Raw genomic sequence first — 19,563 nt, forward strand, 5'->3', positions numbered from 1 at the left:
TGGTTGTAAGTTATGCCCTCGGGACATATAAGGTTTTTGTTGAAAGCTTTGTCGTAGAAACTTTAAAAATGGCTCATTTGATTTGAAATGGCTAGTGCCCTTTTTAATAGTCGAAAGTGATTGGAGGGCAATTAACCCCCCTCCCAAGCCCACCTTTTCCCCAAAAACATCCAATAAAAAATTTTAGATAGCCATTTTGTTCAATGTAGTTAAAAGTTTCGGAAATTAGGTCTTCCAATAAAATCCAATAACATTTTTTAGACAGCTATTTTGTTCAATGTTGTTAAAAGTTTCGGAAATTAGGTCTTTGAGGATGATAACCCCGTCATGGCCCTCGGGGCAAGGGTTGTAAGTTATGCCCTGGGGGCATATAAGGTTTTTTATAGATAGTGTCGTTGTAAAAACTTCAAAAAGCGCTCAATCGATTGGAAAATGAAAGGGCTAGTGCCGTTTTTAATAGTCAAAAGTGATTGGAGGGTAACTAAACCCTCTCTCACAACCACCTTTTCCCCAAACACATCCAATAAAATTTTTTAGATAGCCATTTTCTTTAAATAGTTAAAAGTTTTGGAAATTAGGTCTTTGAGGATGATAACCCCGTCAGAGCCCTCGGGGCCGGGGTTATTAGTTATGCCCTGGGGGCATATAAGGTTTTTATAGAAAGTTGTTAAAAACTGATGTTGTAAAAAAACTTCAAAAAGGGCTCATTCGATTAAAAATTGAAAGGGCTAGTGCCCTATTTCATAGTCGAAAGTAATTGGAAGGCCAATAACGCTCCTCTCACGCCCACTATTTTTCATAACTCATGCAATCAAAATTTTGAGATATCCATTTTCTTCAACATAGTTGAAAATTTTGCAAATTAGGTCTTAGATTATTTGATTCTATTTTCATTCATTTTTGGTTTAATGGAGGGCTTTACTTTTTTTTTGAAAAACTTATTTTGTGCAAAAAGTTTTTTTGATTAATTTCGATAAAATGGTATAAGAGGTATTAGCTTCAAAAGAATGCCTTCAATTACGCATTTTGAAATCACATACATTTTACCAATGTTTCCTAAACTTACCTGCCACGGAAGTGCCCCATCGGGAACATCACGCCCATTAATAATCCTTCCTTGTCTTCCTGATGGTGGTTCGAAATTTACGCTTCTGCGTCCACACTGGTTGGCTTCTGGACGGCTCTTTTGTGAAAACATAGGCAATGAATTCGATGAGCTCCCCTAAAATAGAATATCTATAAAATAGCCTCTATGTTGTACCCGTTAGACAATAGAATAATGAACATATATAAATATATAGCACTAAGTGTATAGGTAAGGGTAGTTTAAAATTCAGAGAAATAAGGAAAATATTGTTCGGTTGTGGGAGTCGTGTGATATCCCTTCAATTTAAATGTCATCTTGCTGTGGAGTCATGATGACTTCCACTCCTAGCGTATTAGTTTCTAGTATGGTATTCAGAATATTTATATTCAGTGAAATTAGTGCGTCAAATATCATTTCTGATAAACTTACCACAAAACGTGTTACTCCCGCTCAGAGATTTTGAAGAAAATCTCATCTGTAAGAAACAAAGAATTTGGATTGATGTGATTTCAAATTTCTCTTAAAATTAAATGGGTAGCTACAGTTTGACTTGTTGTCCCAATCTTTAAGAACGACTGCTCAAACACAAGGATTGTTTACTGGAATAAAAAGTTTTAAGCACGACAAAACTTTAGCGTCAAGAACAAGGGGTTAAGGAGGAGGCTGCCCCCCCTTATATAAGGAATAATTTCCAATCTTTACAATTTATAACATTGCTCTTTACTTTCATAAAAAAAAAAAAAATTAAGAACCGGTGAAGAACATCTCAGATCAAAAGGCCACACTGCCAAGCGGTGGCACATTCGCTCCTAAAAATATATACACTAAAACTTAGATAATTTCGGAGACCACACTGCCTTTCCATGACGATAAAAGTTCAAAATAGGGATAAAATCCTTTTTAATAGACAGTGTATAGAAATTCAAAAAATACCAGATATTTCGGTCACATATACAGTGACCGTCATCAGTAGAAAGGGGTCAGGAGGTCCGAGGGGGGCTCCATATATGGGCATAGAGTCCCTAGGGAGAACACCTGTGCTGTCAGTTCGACGGGGACTCCATATATGGGCATGGAATCCCCAGGGAGAACGCGTTTCAGAGAAATTGGAGTTCGCCCAGGAGAATTGTTTCCGGGCGAAGTTTATTAATATATTTGGTGTTCGTCCAAGAAAATTGTTTCCGGGCTAAGTATATTAATGTCTGACAGATGATGTCAAGGTTGATTGATTGTCACGAAAGGGGAATAAATTTGTTGTTTCTAAGGGGAATTATTGATCTACGAAAGGGGAATTAATTTGTTGTTTCTAAGGGGAATTATTGATTCACGAAAGGGGAATTAATTTGTTGTTTCTATGGGGAATTATTGAATCAAGAAAGGGCAATTAATTTGTTGTTTCTAAGGGGAAGGTGGGGAAGAGATATATTGATCTAAGACTCGAGAGGGAAAATGGATTTCCGAGAGATTGATTGCGTAACCTAACCTAATCTCATGAGCACATGATGGGACTCCATATACTGGCATAGAATCCCTCGAGGGGAGAGGATTTCCGAGAAATTGATTGCGTAATCGAAGGGAGAGAATTCCCGATAAATTGATTAAATAAACGCTAGAACCCTATCAGGAGCTCGTGACGGGAATCCATGTATGGGCATAGAATGACGTAATCGATTAGGACAAATGGATTTCTGAGAAATTGACTACATAATCGGTAGAACCCTATCAGGAGGTCGTGATGGGGGTCAATATATGGACATAGAATGAAGTAATCGACTAGGACAAATGGATTTCTGAGATATTGATTACATAATCGGTAGAACCCTATCAGAAGGTCATGACGGGAGTCCATATATGGGCATAGAATGACGTAATCGACTAGGAAAGTTGGATTTCTGAGAAATTGATTACATAATCGGTAGAACCCTATCAGGAGGTCATGACGGGGGTCCATAAATGGGCATAGAATGACGTAATCGACTAGGACAGTTGGAATATTTCAGTAGTGTTTTGTCGTGGTTTACCTAGTCACAGTTACATTCTCTTGATTTTTCAAAGTTCATTTTGAATTTCTTTCGTTGAAATGCAAGAGTTGAAATATTTCAGTAGTGTTACGTCGTGGTTTACTTTGTCAGAGTTACATTCTCTTAATTTTTGAAAGTTCATTTTGAATTTCTTTCATTGAAATGCAAGGGTTGGAATATTTCAATAGTGGTTTGTTGTGGTTCACCTTGTCACAGTTACATTCTGTCAATTTTTTCAAAGTATTGAAAATACTTTGAATTTCTTTCATTGAAATGCAAGAGTTGGATTATTTCAGTAGTGTTTTGTCGTGGTTTACCATGTCACAGTTACATTCTCTTTGATTTTTCAAAGTTCATTTTGAATTTCTTTTGTTGAAATGCAGGAGTTGGAATATTTCAGTAGTGTTGTGTCATGGTTTACCTTATCACACTTACATTCTCTTAATTTTTCAAAGTTCATTTTGAATTCCTTTCATTGAAATGCAAGAGTCGGAATATTTCAGTATTGTTTTGTTGTGGTTTAGCTTGTCACAGTTAGATTCTCTTGATTTTTCCAAGATCATTTTGAATTTCTTTTGTTGAAATGCAAGAGTTGGAATATTTCAGTAGTGTTTTGTTGTGGTTTACCTTGTCACACTTACATTCTCTTGATTTTTCAAAGTTCGTTTTAAATTTCTTTCATTCAAATGGAAGAGCTGGAATAATTCAGTAGTGTTTTGTCGTCGTTTACCTTGTCACAGTTACATTCTCTTGATATTTAAAAGTTAAATTGAATTTCTTTCATTAAAATGCAAGAGTTGGTTTATTTCAGTAGTATATTATCATGGTTTACCTTGTCACAGCTACATTCTCTTGATTTTTAAAAGTTCATTTTGAATTTATTTCATTGAAATGCAAGAGTTTGAATATTTCATTAGTGTTTTGTCGTGGTTTACCATGTCACACTTACATTCTCTTGATTTTTCAAAGTTCATTTTAGATTTTTTCATTGAAATGCAAGAGTTGGAATATTTCAGTAGTGTTCTGTTGTGGTTTACCTTGTCACAGTTACATTTTCTTGATTTTTCAAAGTTCATTTTGAATTTCTTTCGGTGAAATGCAAGAGTTAGAATATTTCAGTAATGTTTTGTTGCGGTTTACCTTGTCACAGTTACATTCTCTTGATTTTTCGAAGTTCATTTTGGATTTCTTTCGTCGAAATGCAAGAGTTGGATTATTTCAGTAGTGTTTTGTCATGGTTTACCTTGTAACACTTACATTCTCTTGATGTTTCAAAGTTCATTTTGAATTTCTTTCATTGAAATGCAAGAGTTGGAATATTTCAGTAGTGTTTTGTTGTGGTTTACCTTGTCACAGTTACGTTCTCTTGATTTTTCAAAGTTCATTTTTAATTTCTTTCGTTGAAATGCAAGAGTCGGAATATTTCAGTAGTGTTTTATCGTGGTTTACCTTGTCACAGTTACGTTCTCTTGATTTTTCAAAGTTCATTTCGAATTTCTTTCATTGAAATGCAAGAGTTTGATTATTTCAGTAGTGTTTTGTCGTGGTTTACCATGTCACAGTTACATTCTCTTAATTTTTCAAAGTTCATTTGAATTTCTTTCGTTGAAATACAAGAGTTGTATTATTTCGGTAGTGTTTTGTTGTGGTTTACCTTGTCACAGTTACGTTATCTTAATTTTTCAAAGTTCATTTTTAATTTCTTTCGTTGAAATGCAAGAGTCGGAATATTTCAGTAGTGTTTTGTCATGGTTTACCTTGTCACACTTACATTCTCTTGATTTTTCAAAGTTCATTTCGAATTTCTTTCGTTGAAATGCAAGAGTTGGAATATTTCAGTAGTGTTTTGTTGTGGTTTACCTTGTCGCAGTTACATCCTCTTGATTTTTCAAAGTTCATTTCGAATTTCTTTCATTGAAATGCAAGAGTTGGACTATTTCAGTAGTGTTTTGTTGCGGTTTACCTTGTCACAGTTACATTCTCTTGATTTTTCAAAGTTCATTTTGAATTTCTTTCATTGAAATGCAAGAGTTGGAATATTTCACTAGTGTTTTGTCGTGGTTTACCTTGTCGCAGTTACATTCTCTTGATTTTTCAAAGTTCATTTTGAATTTATTTCGTTGAAATACATGAGTTGGAATATTTCAGTTGTGTTTTGTCGTGGTTTACCTTGTCACAGTTACATTCTCTTAATTTTTCAAAGTTCATTTTTAATTTCTTTCGTTGAAATGCAAGAGTCGAAATATTTCAGTAGTGTTTTGTCATGGTTTACCTTGTCAAACTTACATTCTCTTGATTTTTCAAAGTTCATTTCGAATTTCTTTCATTGAAATGCAAGAGTTGTATTATTTCAGTAGTGTTTTGTCGTGGTTTACCTTGTCACAGTTACATTATCTTAATTTTTCAAAGTTCATTTTGAATTTCTTTCGTTGAAATGCTAGAGTTCGAATTTCGTTGAAATGCAAGAGTTGGAATATTTCAATATTGTTTTGTTGTGGTTTACCTTGTCACAGTTACATTCTCTTGATTTTTAAAAGATCATTATGGTTTTTTTTCGTTGAAATGCAAGAGTTGGAATATTTCAGTAGTGTTTTGATGTGGTTTACCTTGTCACAGTTACGTTCTCTTGATTTTTCAAAGTTCATTTTGGATTTCTTTCGTTGAAATGCAAGAGTTGGAATATTTCCATAGTGTTACATCGTGGTTTACTTTGTCACAGTTACATTCTCTTAATTTTTGAAAGTTCATTTTGAATTTCTTTCGTTGAAATGCAAGAGTTGAAATATTTCAGTAGTGTTTTGTCATGGCTTACCATGTCACAGTTACATTCTCTTGATTTTTCAAAGTTCATTTTTAATTTCTTTCGTTGAAATGCGAGAGTTGGAATATTTCAGTAGTGTTTTTTCGTGGTTTACCTTGTCATAGTTACATTCTATTAATTTTTCAAAGTTCATTTTGAATTTCTTTCATTGAAATGCAAGAGTTGGATTATTTTAGTAGTGTTTTGACATGGTTTACCTTGTCACAGATACATTCGCTTGATTTTTCAAAGTTCATTTTGGATTTCTTTCGTGGAAATGAAAGAGTTGGAATATTTCAGTAGTGTTCTATCTTTGTTTACCATGTCAAAGTTACATTCTCTTGATTTTTCGAAGTTCATTTTGAATTTCATTTGTTGAAATGCAAGAGTTGGAATATTTCAGTTGTGTTCTGTTGTGGTTTACCTTGTCACAGTTACATTCTAATGATTTTTCAAAGATCATTTTGGTTTTCTTTCGTTGAAATGCAAAAGTTGGAATATTTCAGTAGTGGTTTGTTGTGGTTTACCTTGTCACACTTACATTCTCTTGATTTTTCAAACTTCATTTTGGATTTCTGTCGTTGAAATGCAAGAGTTGGAATATTTCAATAGTGTTACGTCGTGGTTTACTTTGTCACAGTTACATTCTCTTAATTTTTGAAAGCTCATTTTGAATTTCTTTCGTTGAAATGCAAGAGTTGGAATATTTCAGTAGTGTTTTGTCATGGTTTACCTTGTCACAGTTACATTCTCTCGATTTTTCAAAGTTCTTTTTGAATTTCTTTCATTGAAATGCAAGAGTTGGAATGTTTCAGTAGTGTTTTGTCATGGTTTACCTTGTCGCAGTTACATTCTATTAATTTTTCAAAGTTCATTTTGAATTTCTTTCATTGAAATGCAAGAGTTGGAATATTGCAGTAGTGTTTTGTCATGGTTTACCTTGTCGCAGTTACATTCTATTAGTTTTTCAAAGTTCTTTTCCAATTTCTTTCATTGAAATGCAAGAGTTGGAATATTTCAGTAGTGTTTTGTCGTGGTTTACCTTGTCAAAGTTATATTTTCTTAATTTTTCAAAGTTCATTTGAATTTCTTTCATTGAAATGCAAGAGTTGGATTATTCCAGTAGTGTTTTGTTGTGCTTTACCTTGTCAAAGTTACATTCTCTTAATTGTTCAAAGTTCATTTTTAATTTCTTTCATTGAAATGTAAGAGTTGGAATATTTCAGTAGTGTTTTGTTATGGTTTACCTTGTCACAGTTACATTCTCTTAATTTTTCAAATTTCATTTTTAATTTCTTTCGTTGAAATGCAAGAGCTGGAATATTTCAGTAGTGTTTTGTCGTGGTTTACCTCGCCACATTTATATTCTCTTAATTTTTCAAAGTTCATTTCGAATTTCTTTCATTTAAATGCAAGAGTTGGAATATTTCAGTAGTGTTTTTTTGTGTTTTACCTTGTAACAGCTACATTCTCTTAATTTTTAAAATTTTATATTTTATTTCTTTCATTGAAATGCAAGATTTGGAATATTTCAGTAGTGTTTTGTCATGGTTTACCTTGTCATAGTTACATTATCTTTATTTTTCAAAGTTCATTTTGAATTTCTTTCATTGAAATGCAAGAGTTGGAATATTTCAGTAGTGTTTTGTTGTGGTTTACCTTGTCACGGTTACATTCTCTTGATTTTTCAAATTTCATTTTGAATTTCTTTCATTGAAATGCAAGAGTTGAAATATTTCAGTAGTGTTTTGTCGTGGTTTACCATTTCAGACTTAAATTCTCTTAATTTTTCAAAGTTCATTTTGAATTTCTTTCGTTGAAATGCAAGAGTTGGAATATTTCAGTAGTGTTTTCTCATGGTTTATCTTGTCACAGATACATTCTCTTAATTTTTCAAAGTTCATTTCGAATTTCTTTCATTGAAATGCAAGAGTTGGAATATGTCAGTAGTGTTTTGTCATGGTTTACCTTGTCACAGTTACATTCTCTTGATTTTTCAAAGTTCATTTGAATTTCTTACAGTTTAATTCAAGAGTTGGATTATTTCAGTAGTGTTTTGTTGTGCTTTACCTTGTCAAAGTTACATTATCTTAATTTTTCAAAGTTCATTTTGGATTTTTTTCGTTGAAATGCGAGAGTTGGAATATTTCAGTAGTGTTATGTCGTGGTTTACCTTCTCACAGTTACATTCTCTTGATTTTTCAAAGTTCATTTTGAATTTCTTTCATTGAAATGCAAGAGTTAGATTATTTCAGTAGTGTTTTGTCGTGGTTTACCATGTCACAGTTATATTCTCTTGATTTTTCAAAGTTCATTTCGGATTTCTTTCGTTGAAATGCAAGAGTTGGAATATTTCAGTAGTGTTTTGTCATGGTTTACCTTGTCACAGATACATTCTCTTAATTTTTAAAAGTTCATTTTGAATTTCTATCGTTGAAATGCAAGAGTTGGAATATTTCAGTAGAGTTTTGTTGTGGTTTACCTTGTCACAGTTACATTATCTTCATTTTTCAAAGTTCATTTTGAATTTCTTTCTGTGAAATGCAAGAGTTGGAATATTTCAGTAGTGTTTTGATATGGTTTACCTTGTCACAGTTACATTCTCTTAATTTTTTAAAGTTCATTTTGAATTTCTTTCGTTGAAATGCAAGAGTCGGAATATTTCAGTAATGTTTTGTCATGGTTTACCATGTCACAGTTACATTCTCTTGATTTTTCAAAGTTCATTTTGGATTTCTTTCGTTGAAATACAAGAGTTAGAATATTTCAGTAATGTTTTGTTGCGGTTTACCTTGTCCAAGTTACATTCTCTTGATTTTTCGAAGTTCATTTTGGATTTCTTTCGTCGAAATGCAAGAGTCGGAATATTTCAGTAGTGTTTTGTCATGGTTTACCGTTTAACAGTTACATTCTCTTAATTTTTCAAAGTTCATTTTGAATTTCTTTCATTGAAATGCAAGAGTTGGAATATTTAAGTAGTGTTTTGTTGTGGTTTACCTTGTCACAGTTACATTCTCTTGATTTTTCAAATTTCATTTTTAATTTCTTTCGTTGAAATGCAAGAGTCGAAATATTTCAGTAGTGTTTTGTCATGGTTTACCTTGTCACACTTACATTCTCTTGATTTTTCAAAGTTCATTTCGAATTTCTTTCATTGAAATGCAAGAGTTGGAATATTTCAGTAGTGTTTTGTCGTGGTTTACCATGTCACAGTTACATTCTCTTAATTTTTCAAAGTTCATTTGAATTTCTTTCATTGAAATGCAAGAGCTGTATTATTTCGGTAGTGTTTTGTTGTGGTTTACCGTGTCACATTTACGTTCTCTTAATTTTTCAAAGTTCATTTTTAATTTCTTTCGTTGAAATGCAAGAGTCGGAATATTTCAGTAGTGTTTTATCATGGTTTACCTTGTCACACTTACATTCTCTTGATTTTTCAAAGTTCATTTCGAATTTCTTTCGTTGAAATGCAAGAGTTGGAATATTTCAGTAGTGTTTGGTTGTGGTTTACCTTGTCGCAGTTACATTCTCTTGATTTTTCAAAGTTCATTTTGAATTTCTTTCATTGAAATGCAGGAGTTGGAATATTTCAATAGTGTTTTGTTGCGGTTTACCTTGTCACAGTTACATTCTCTTAATTTTACAATGTCCATTTTGGATTTCTATCATTGAAGTGCAAGAGTTGGAATATTTCCGTAGTGTTTTGTCGTGTTTTAACTTGTCACAGTTACATTCTCTTAATTTTTCAAAGTTCATTTGAATTCCTTTCGTTGAAATGCAAGAGTTGGAATATTTCAGTAGTGTTTTGTTGTGGTTTACCTTGTCACAGTTATATTCTCTTAATTTTTCAGTTAATTTTTAATTTCTTTCGTTGAAATGCAAGAGTTGGATTATATCAGTAGTGTTTTGTCATGGTTTACCTTGTCACACTTACATTCCCTTGATTTTTCAAAGTTCATTTTGAATTTCTTTCTTTGAAATGCAAGAGTTGGAATATTTCAGTAGTGTTTTGTCGTGGTTTACCTTGTCACAGTTACATTATCTTAATTTTTCAAAGTTCATTTTGAATTTCTTTCGTTGAAATTCTAGAGTTCGAATTTCGTTGAAATGCAAGAGTTGGAATATTTCAGTAGTGTTTTGTTGTGGTTTACCTTGTCACAGTTACATTCTCATGATTTTTCAAAGATCATTTTGGTTTTTTTTCGTTGAAATGCAAGAGTTGGAATATTTCAGTAGTGTTTTGATGTGGTTTACCTTGTCACAGTTACGTTCTCTTGATTTTTCAAAGTTCATTTTGGATTTCTTTCGTTGAAATGCAAGAGTTGGAATATTTCCATAGTGTTACATCGTGGTTTACTTTGTCACAGTTACATTCTCTTAATTTTTGAAAGTTCATTTTGAATTTCTTTCGTTGAAATGCAAGAGTTGAAATATTTCAATAGTGTTTTGTCATGGCTTACCATGTCACAGTTACATTCTCTTGATTTTTCAAAGTTCATTTTTAATTTCTTTCGTTGAAATGCGAGAGTTGGAATATTTCAGTAGTGTTTTTTCGTGGTTTACCTTGTTACAGTTACATTCTATTAATTTTTCAAAGTTCATTTTGAATTTCTTTCATTGAAATGCAAGAGTTGGATTATTTTAGTAGTGTTTTGACATGGTTTACCTTGTCACAGATACATTCGCTTGATTTTTCAAAGTTCATTTTGGATTTCTTTCGTGGAAATGCAAGAGTTGGAATATTTCCATAGTGTTACATCGTGGTTTACTTTGTCACAGTTACATTCTCTTAATTTTTGAAAGTTCATTTTGAATTTCTTTCGTTGAAATGCAAGAGTTGAAATATTTCAGTAGTGTTTTGTCATGGCTTACCATGTCACAGTTACATTCTCTTGATTTTTCAAAGTTCATTTTAAATTTCTTTCGTTGAAATGCGAGAGTTGGAATATTTCAGTAGTGTTTTTTCGTGGTTTACCTTGTCACAGTTACATTCTATTAATTTTTCAAAGTTGATTTTGGATTTCTTTCATGGAACTACAAGAGTCGGATAATTTCAGTAGTGTTCTATTATTGTTTACCTTGTCAAAGTTACATTCTCTTAATTTTTCGAAGTTCATTTTGATTTTCATTCGTTGAAATGCAAGAGTTAGATTATTTCAGTAGTGTTTTGTTGCGGTTTACCTTGTCACAGTTACATTCTAATGATTTTTCAAAGATCATTTTGGTTTTCTTTCGTTGAAATGCAAAAGTTGGAATATTTCAGTAGTGGTTTGTTGTGGTTTACCTTGTCACACTTACATTCTCTTGATTTTTCAAACTTCATTTTGGATTTCTGTCGTTGAAATGCAAGAGTTGGAATATTTCAATAGTGTTACGTCGTGGTTTACTTTGTCACAGTTACATTCTCTTAATTTTTGAAAGCTCATTTTGAATTTCTTTCGTTGAAATGCAAGAGTTGGAATATTTCAGTAGTGTTTTGTCATGGTTTACCTTGTCACAGTTACATTCTCTAGATTTTTCAAAGTTCTTTTTGAATTTCTTTCATTGAAATGCAAGAGTTGGAATGTTTCAGTAGTGTTTTGTCATGGTTTACCTTGTCTCAGTTACATTCTATTAATTTTTCAAAGTTCATTTTGAATTTCTTTCGTTGAAATGCAAGAGTTGGAATATTGCAGTAGTGTTTTGTCATGGTTTACCTTGTCGCAGTTACATTCTATTAGTTTTTCAAAGTTCTTTTCCAATTTCTTTCATTGAAATGCAAGAGTTGGAATATTTCAGTAGTGTTTTGTCGTGGTTTAGCTTGTCAAAGTTATATTTTCTTAATTTTTCAAAGTTCATTTGAATTTCTTTCATTGAAATGCAAGAGTTGGATTATTCCAGTAGTGTTTTGTTGTGCTTTACCTTGTCACAGTTACATTCTCTTAATTTTTCAAAGTTCATTTTAATTTCTTTCATTGAAATGTAAGAGTTGGAATATTTCAGCAGCGTTTTGTTATGGTTTAGATTGTCACACTTGAATTCTCTTGATTTTTCAAAGTTCATTTTGAATTTCTATCGTTAAAATGCGAGAGTTGGAATATTTCAGTAGTGTTTTGTCATGGTTTACCTTATCACAGTTACATTCTCTTGATTTTTCAGAGTTAATTTTGAATTTCTTTCGTTGAAATGCAAGATTTGGAATATTTCAGTAGTGTTTTGTCATAATTTGCTTTGCCACAGATACATTCTCTTTATTTTTCAAAGTTCATTTTGGATTTATTTCCTTGAAAAGCATAAGTTGGAATATTTCAGTAGTGTTTTGTTGTGGTTTACCTTGTCACGGTTACATTCTCTTGATTTTTCAAATTTCATTTTGAATTTCTTTCATTGAAATGCAAGAGTTGAAATATTTCAGTAGTGTTTTGTCGTGGTTTAACATTTCAGACTTACATTCTCTTAATTTTTCAAAGTTCATTTTGAATTTCTTTCGTTGAAATGCAAGAGTTGGAATATTTCAGTAGTGTTTTCTCATGGTTTATCTTGTCACAGATACATTCTCTTGATTTTTCAAAGTTCATTTCGAATTTATTTCATTGAAGTGCAAGAGTTGGAATATTTCAGTAGAGTTCTGTCGTGGTTTACCTTGTCACACTTACATTCTCTTGATTTTTCAAAGTTCATTTTGAATTTCTTTCATTGAAATGCAAGAGTTGGAATATTTCACTAGTGTTTTGTCATGGTTTACCATGTCACAGTTACATTCTCTTGATTTTTCAAAGTTCATTTTGGATTTCTTTCGTTGAAATACAAGAGTTGGAATATTTCAGTAGTGTTTTGTTGCGGTTTACCTTGTCCAAGTTACATTCTCTTAATTTTTCAAAGTTCATTTTGGATTTCTTTCGTTGAAATGCAAGAGTTGGAATATTTCAGTAGTGTTCTGTTGTGGTTCACCTTATCACAGTTACATTTTCTTGATTTTTAAAAGTTTATTTGAATTTCTTACATTGTAATGCAAGAGTTGGATTATTTCAGTAGTGTTTTGTTGTGCTTTACCTTGTCACACTTAAATTCTTTTAATTTTTCAAAGTTAATTTTGAATTTCTTTCATTGAAATGAAAGAGTTAGAATATTTCAGTAGTGTTTTGTCGTGGTTTAACTTGTCACAGTTATATTCTCTTGATATTTCAAAGTTCATTTCGGATTTCTTTCGTTGAAATGCAAGAGTTGGAATATTTCAGTAGTGTTTTGTCATGGTTTACCTTGTCACAGATACATTCTCTTAATTTTTCAAAGTTCATTTTGAATTTCTATGGTTGAAATGCAAGAGTTGGAATATTTCAGTAGCGTTTTGTTGTGGTTTACCTTGTCACAGTTACATTTTCTTCATTTTTCAAAGTTCATTTTGAATTTCTTTCGGTGAAATGCAAGAGTTGGAATATTTCGGTAGTGTTTTGTTGTTGTTTACCTTGTCACATTTACATTCCCTTGATTTTTCAAAGTTCATTTTGAATTTCTTTCATTGAAATGCAAGAGTTGGAATATTTCACTAGTATTTTGTTATGGTTTGCCTAGTCACAGTTACATTCTCTTAATTTTTCAAAGTTCATTTTGATTTTATTTCAGTGAAATGCAGGAGTTGGAATATTTCAGTAGTGTTCTGTTCTGGTTTACCTTATCACAGTTACATTTTCTTGATTTTTCAAAGTTCATTTTGAATTTCTGTCGTTGAAATGCAAGAGTTGGAATATTTCAGTAGTGTTTTATCATGGCTTACCTTGTCACAGTTACATTTTCTTGATTTTTCAAAGTTCATTTTGAATTTCTTTCCTTGAAATGCAAGAGTTGGAATATTTCAGTAGTGTTTTGTTGTGGTTTACCTTGTCACAGTTATATTCTCTTGATTTTTCAAAGTTCATTTTGGTTTTCTTTCATTGAAATGTAAGAGTTGGAATATTTCAGTAGTGTTTTGTTGTGCTTTACCATTTCAGACTTACATTCTCTTAATTTTTAAAAGTTTATTTTGGATTTGTTTCGTTGAAATGCAAGAGTTGAAATATTTCAGTAATGTTTTGTTGGGGTTTACCTTGTCACAGTTACATTTTCTTAATTTTTCAAACATCAGTTTCGATTTTTTTCGCTGAAATGAAAGAGTTTGATTATTTCAGTTGTGTTTTGTTGTGGTTTACCTTGTAATAGTTACACTCTTTTAATTTTTCAACATTCATTTTGGATTTCATTCATTGAAATGCAAGAGTTGGAATATTTCACTAGTGTTTTGTTGTGCTTTACCTTGTCACAGCTACATTCTATTGATTTTTAAAAGTTTATTTTTAATTTCTTTCATTGAAATGCAAGAGTTGGAATATTTCAGTAGTGTTATGTCATGGTTTTCCTTGTCATACTTAAATTCTATAGATTTTTTCAAACTTAATTTTGAATTTCTTTCATTTAAATGCAAGAGTTGGAACATTTCACTAGTGTTTTGTTGTGGTTTACCTTGTCACGGTTACATTCTCTTAATTTTTCAAAGTTCATTTTGAATTTCATTCGTTGAAATGTAAGAGCTGGAATATTTCAGTAGTGTTTTGTCATGGTTTACCATGTCACAGTTACATTCTCTTAATTTTTCAAAGTTCATTTGAATTTCTTTCGTTGAAATACAAGAGTTGGAATATTTCAGTAGTGTTTTGTCGTGGTTTACCTCGTCACAGTTACATTCTCTTGATTTTTCAAAGTTCATTTTGAATTTCTTTCATTTAAATGCAAGAGTTGGAATATTTCAGTAGTGTTTTGTTGTGCTTTACCTTGTCACAGTTACATTCTATTAATTTTTCAAAGTTCATTTTTAATTTCTTTCATTGAAATGCAAGAGTTGGAATATTTCAGTAGTGTTTTGTCATGGTTTACCTTGTCACAGTTACATTCTCTTGATTTTTTCAAAGTTAATTTTGAATTTCTTTCCTTTAAATGCAAGAGTTGTAATATTTCATTAGTGTTTTGTTGTGGTTTACCTTGTCACGGTTACATTCTCTTGATTTTTCAAATTTCATTTTGAATTTCTTTCATTGAAATGCAAGAGTTGAAATATTTCAGTAGTGTTTTGTCGTGGTTTACCATTTCAGACTTACATTCTCTTAATTTTTCAAAGTTCATTTTGAATTTCTTTCTTTGAAATGCAAGAGTTGGAATATTTCAGTAGTGTTTTCTCATGGTTTATCTTGTCACAGATACATTCTCTTAATTTTTCAAAGTTCATTTAGAATTTCTTTCATTGAAATGCAAGAGTTGGAATATGTCAGTAGTGTTTTGTAATGGTTTACCTTGTCACACTTACATTCTCTTGATTTTTCAAAGTTCATTTTGAATTTCTTTCATTATAATGCAAGAGTTGGATTATTTCAGTAGCGTTTTGTTGTGGTTTACCTTGTAAAAGTTACATTTTCTTGATTTTTCAAAGTTCATTTTGAATTTCTTTCTGTGAAATGCAAGAGTTGGAATATTTCAGTAGTGTTTTGATATGGTTTACCTTTTCACAGTTACATTCTCTTGATTTTTCAAAGTTCATTTTGAATTTCTTTCATTGAAATGCAAGAGTTGGAATATTTCACTAGTGTTTTGTCATGGTTTACCTTTTCACAGTTAAATTCTCTTGATTTTTCAAAGTTAATTTAGGATTTCTTTCGTTGAAATGCAAGAGTTGGAATATTTCAGTAGTGTTTTGTTGCGGTTTACAATGTCACAGTTACATTCTCTTAATTTTTCAAAGTTCATTTTGGATTTATTTCGTTGAAATTCATGAGTTGGAACATTTCAGTATTGTTTTGTCATGGTTCACCTTATCACAGTTACATTTTCTTGATTTTTCAAAGTTCATTTTGTATTTCTTTCGTTGAAATGCAAGAGTTGAAATATTTCAATAGTGTTTTGTCATGGCTTACCTTGTCACAGTTATATTCTCTAGATTTTTCAAGGTTCATTTTGAATTTCTTTCATTGAAATGCAAGAGTTGGAATATTTCAGTAGTGTTTTGTTGTGGTTTACCTTGTCACAGTTATATTCTCTTGATTTTTCAAAGTTCATTTTGGTTTTCTTTCATTGAAATGCAAGAGTTGGAATATTTCAGTAGTGTTTTGTTGTGCTTTACCATTTCAGACTTACATTCTCTTAATTTTTCAAAGTTCATTTTGGATTTCTTTCGATGAAATGGAAGAGTTGGAATATTTCAATAGTGTTCTGTCGTGGTTTACCTAGTCACAGTTACATTCTCATTATTTTTCAATGTTCATTTTGGATTTCTTTCATTGAAATACAAGAGTTGGAATATGTCAGTAGTGTTCTGTTGAGGTTCACCTTCTCACAGTTGCATTTTCTTTATTTTTAAAAGTTTATTTCGAATTTCTTTCGTTGAAATACAAGAGTTGGGATATTCCACTAGTGTTTTGTCATGGCTTACCTTGTTACAGTTACATTCTCTGGATTTTTAAAAGTTCATTTTGAATTTATTTCATTGAAATGCAAGAGTTGGAATATTTCAGTAGTGTTTTATTGTGGTCTACCTTGTCACAGTTACATTCTCTTAATTTTTCAAAGTTCATTTTGGATTTCTTTCATTGAAATGCAAGAGTTGGAATATTTCAGTAGTGTTTTGTCATGGTTTACCTTGTCACAGTTACATTCTCTTAATTTTTCAAAGTTAATTTTGAATTTCTTTTCGTTGAAATGCAAGAGCTGGAATATTTCAGGATTTCTTTCGCTGAAATATGTTTTGTTGTGCTTTACCTTGACACAGTTACATTTTCTTGATTTTTGTTAGGTTAGGTTAGGTTAAGCTAGATCAAGTTAGGTTAGGTTAAGTTAGGTTAGGTTAGCCTACGTACCCGCGCGTACTTAGGCTAACCTAACCTAACCTAACTTAACCTAACCTAACCTAACTTGATCTAACCTAACCTAACCTAACAAAAATCAAGAAAATGTAACTGTGTCAAGGTAAAGCACAACAAAACATATTTCAACGAAAGAAATCCTGAAATATTCCAACTCTTGCATTTCAACGAAAAGAAATTCAAAATGAACTTTGAAAAATAAAGAGAATGTAACTGTGACAAGGTAAACCATGACAAAACACTACTGAAATATTCCAACTCTCGCATTTCAATGAAAGAAATTCAAAATGAACTTTGAAAAATTAAGAGAATGTAACTGTGACAAGGTAAACCACAATAAAACACTACTGAAATATTCCAACTCTTGCATTTCAATGAAATAAATTCAAAATGAACTTTGAAAAATCAAGAGAATGTAACTGTAACAAGGTAAGCCATGACAAAACACTAGTGAAATAATCCAACTCTTGCATTTCAATTAAATAAATTCAAAATGAACTTTGAAAAATCAAGAAAATGTAACTGTGATAAGGTAAACCACAACAGAACACTACTGAAATATTCCAGCTCTTGCATTTCAACGAAAGAAATCCAAAATGAACTTTGAAAAATTAAGAGAATGTAACCGTGAGTAGGTAAACCACGACAGAACACTATTGAAATATTCCAACTCTTCCATTTCATCGAAAGAAATCCAAAATGAACTTTGAAAAATTAAGAGAATGTAAGTCTGACATGGTAAACCACAACAAAACACTACTGAAATATTCCAACTCTCGCATTTCAATGAAAGAAATCCAAAATGAACTTTGAAAAATTAAGAGAATGTAACTGTGACAAGGTAGACCACAATAAAACACTACTGAAATATTCCAACTCTTGCATTTCAATGAAATAAATTCAAAATGAACTTTGAAAAATCAAGAGAATGTAACTGTGACAAGGTAAGCCATGACAAAACACTACTGAAATATTCCAACTCTTGCATTTCAACGAAATAAATTCAAAATTAACTTTTAAAAATCAAGAAAATGTAATTGTGATAAGGTGAACCACAACAAAACAATACTGAAATATTCCAACTCTTGCATTTCAACGAAAGAAATCCAAAATTAACTTTGAAAAATTAAGAGAATGTAACAGTGAGTAGGTAAACCACGACAGAACACTATTGAAATATTCCAACTCTTGCATTTCATCGAAAGAAATCCAAAATGAACTTTGAAAAATTAAGAGAATGTAACTCTGATAAGGTAAAGCACATCAAAACATAACTGAAATATTCCAACTCTTGCATTTCAATGAAAGAAAACCGAAATGAACTTTGAAAAATCAAGAGAACGTAACTGTGAAAAGGTAAACCACAACAAAACACTACTGAAATATTCCAACTCTTGCATTTCAACGTAAGAAATTCAAAATTAACTTTGAAAAATCAAGAGAATATAACTGTGACAAGGTAAGCCATGACAAAACACTACTGAAATATTCCAACTCTTGCATTTCAATGAAAGAAATACAAAATAAAATTTGAAAAATCAAGAGAATGTAACTATGACAAGGTAAACCACGACAAAACTCTACTGAAATATTCCAAATCTTGCATTTCAACATAAAATTCAAAATGAACTTTGAAAAATTAAGAGAATGTAATTGTGACAAGGTAAACCACGACAAAACTCTACTGAAATAATCCAACTCTTGCATTTCAATGACAGAAATTCAAATTGAACTTTGAAAATTAAAGAGAATGTAAATGTGAAAATGTAAACCACTACAAAACACTACTGAAATATTCCAACTCTTGCATTTCAACGAAAGAAATTCAAAATGAACTTTGAAAAATTAAAAGAATGTAACTGTGACAAGGTAACTATGACAAGGTAAACCATGACAAAACACTACTGAAATATTCCAACTCTTGCATTTCAATGAAAGAAATTAAAAATGAACTTTGAAAAATCATGAGAATTTAACTGTGACAAGGTAAACCACAACAAAACACTACTGAAATAATCCAACTCTTGCATTTCAATGAAAGAAAATCAAATGAACTTTGAAAAATTAAGAAAATGTAACTGTGACAAGGTCAACCACGACAAAACACTCCTGAAATATTCCAACTCTTGCTTTTAAAAGAAAGAAATCCAAAATTAACTTTAAAAAATCAATAGAATGTAACTATGACAAGGTAAACCATGACAAAACACTACTGAAATATTCCAACTCTTGCATTTCAATGAAAGAAATAAAAAATGAACTTTGAAAAATCAAGAGAATGTAACTGTGACAAGGTAAACCATGACAAAACACTACTGAAATATTCCAACTCTTGCATTTCAACGAAAGAAATTCAAAATGAACTTTCAAAAATTAAGAGAATGTAACTGTGCCAAAGTAAACCACGACGTAACACTATTGAAATATTCCAACTCTTGCATTTCAACGAAAGAAATCCAAAATGAACTTTGAAAAATCAAGAGAATGTAAGTGTGACAAGGTAAACCACAACAAACTACTACTGAAATATTCTAACTCTTGCAATTCAACGAAAAAAAACCAAAATGATCTATGAAAAATCATGAGAATGTAACTGTGACAAGGTAAACCACGACAAAACACTACTGAAATATTCCAACTCTTGCATTTCAATGATAGAAATTAAAAATAAGAGAATGTAACTGTGACATGGTAAACAATGACAGAACACTACTGAAATATTCCAACTCTTGCATTTCAACGAAAGAAATACAAAATGAACTTTGAAAAATCAAGAGAATGTATCTGTGACAA

General features: G+C 31.2%; 1 protein-coding gene across 4 annotated transcripts in view; it reads right to left on the minus strand.

Moving 5' to 3' along the window:
- Window positions 1–19,563, minus strand: part of LOC148940812 (serine protease 1-like) — a 119,385-nt gene that overhangs the window by 51,561 nt on the left and 48,261 nt on the right. For all 4 annotated transcript variants that reach the window (XM_089105552.1, XM_089105550.1, XM_089105553.1 and 1 more), the window contains exon 7: window positions 1,067–1,222. In XM_089105552.1, coding sequence (XP_088961678.1) covers window positions 1,067–1,222 — 156 coding nt within the window. The remainder of the gene's footprint in view (window positions 1–1,066; window positions 1,223–19,563) is intronic.

Source organism: Artemia sp. Qi Xiang Cuo, chromosome 19, assembly GCF_049724085.1.
Source record: "Artemia sp. Qi Xiang Cuo chromosome 19, ASM4972408v1, whole genome shotgun sequence".
NCBI lineage: Eukaryota > Metazoa > Arthropoda > Branchiopoda > Anostraca > Artemiidae > Artemia > Artemia sp. Qi Xiang Cuo.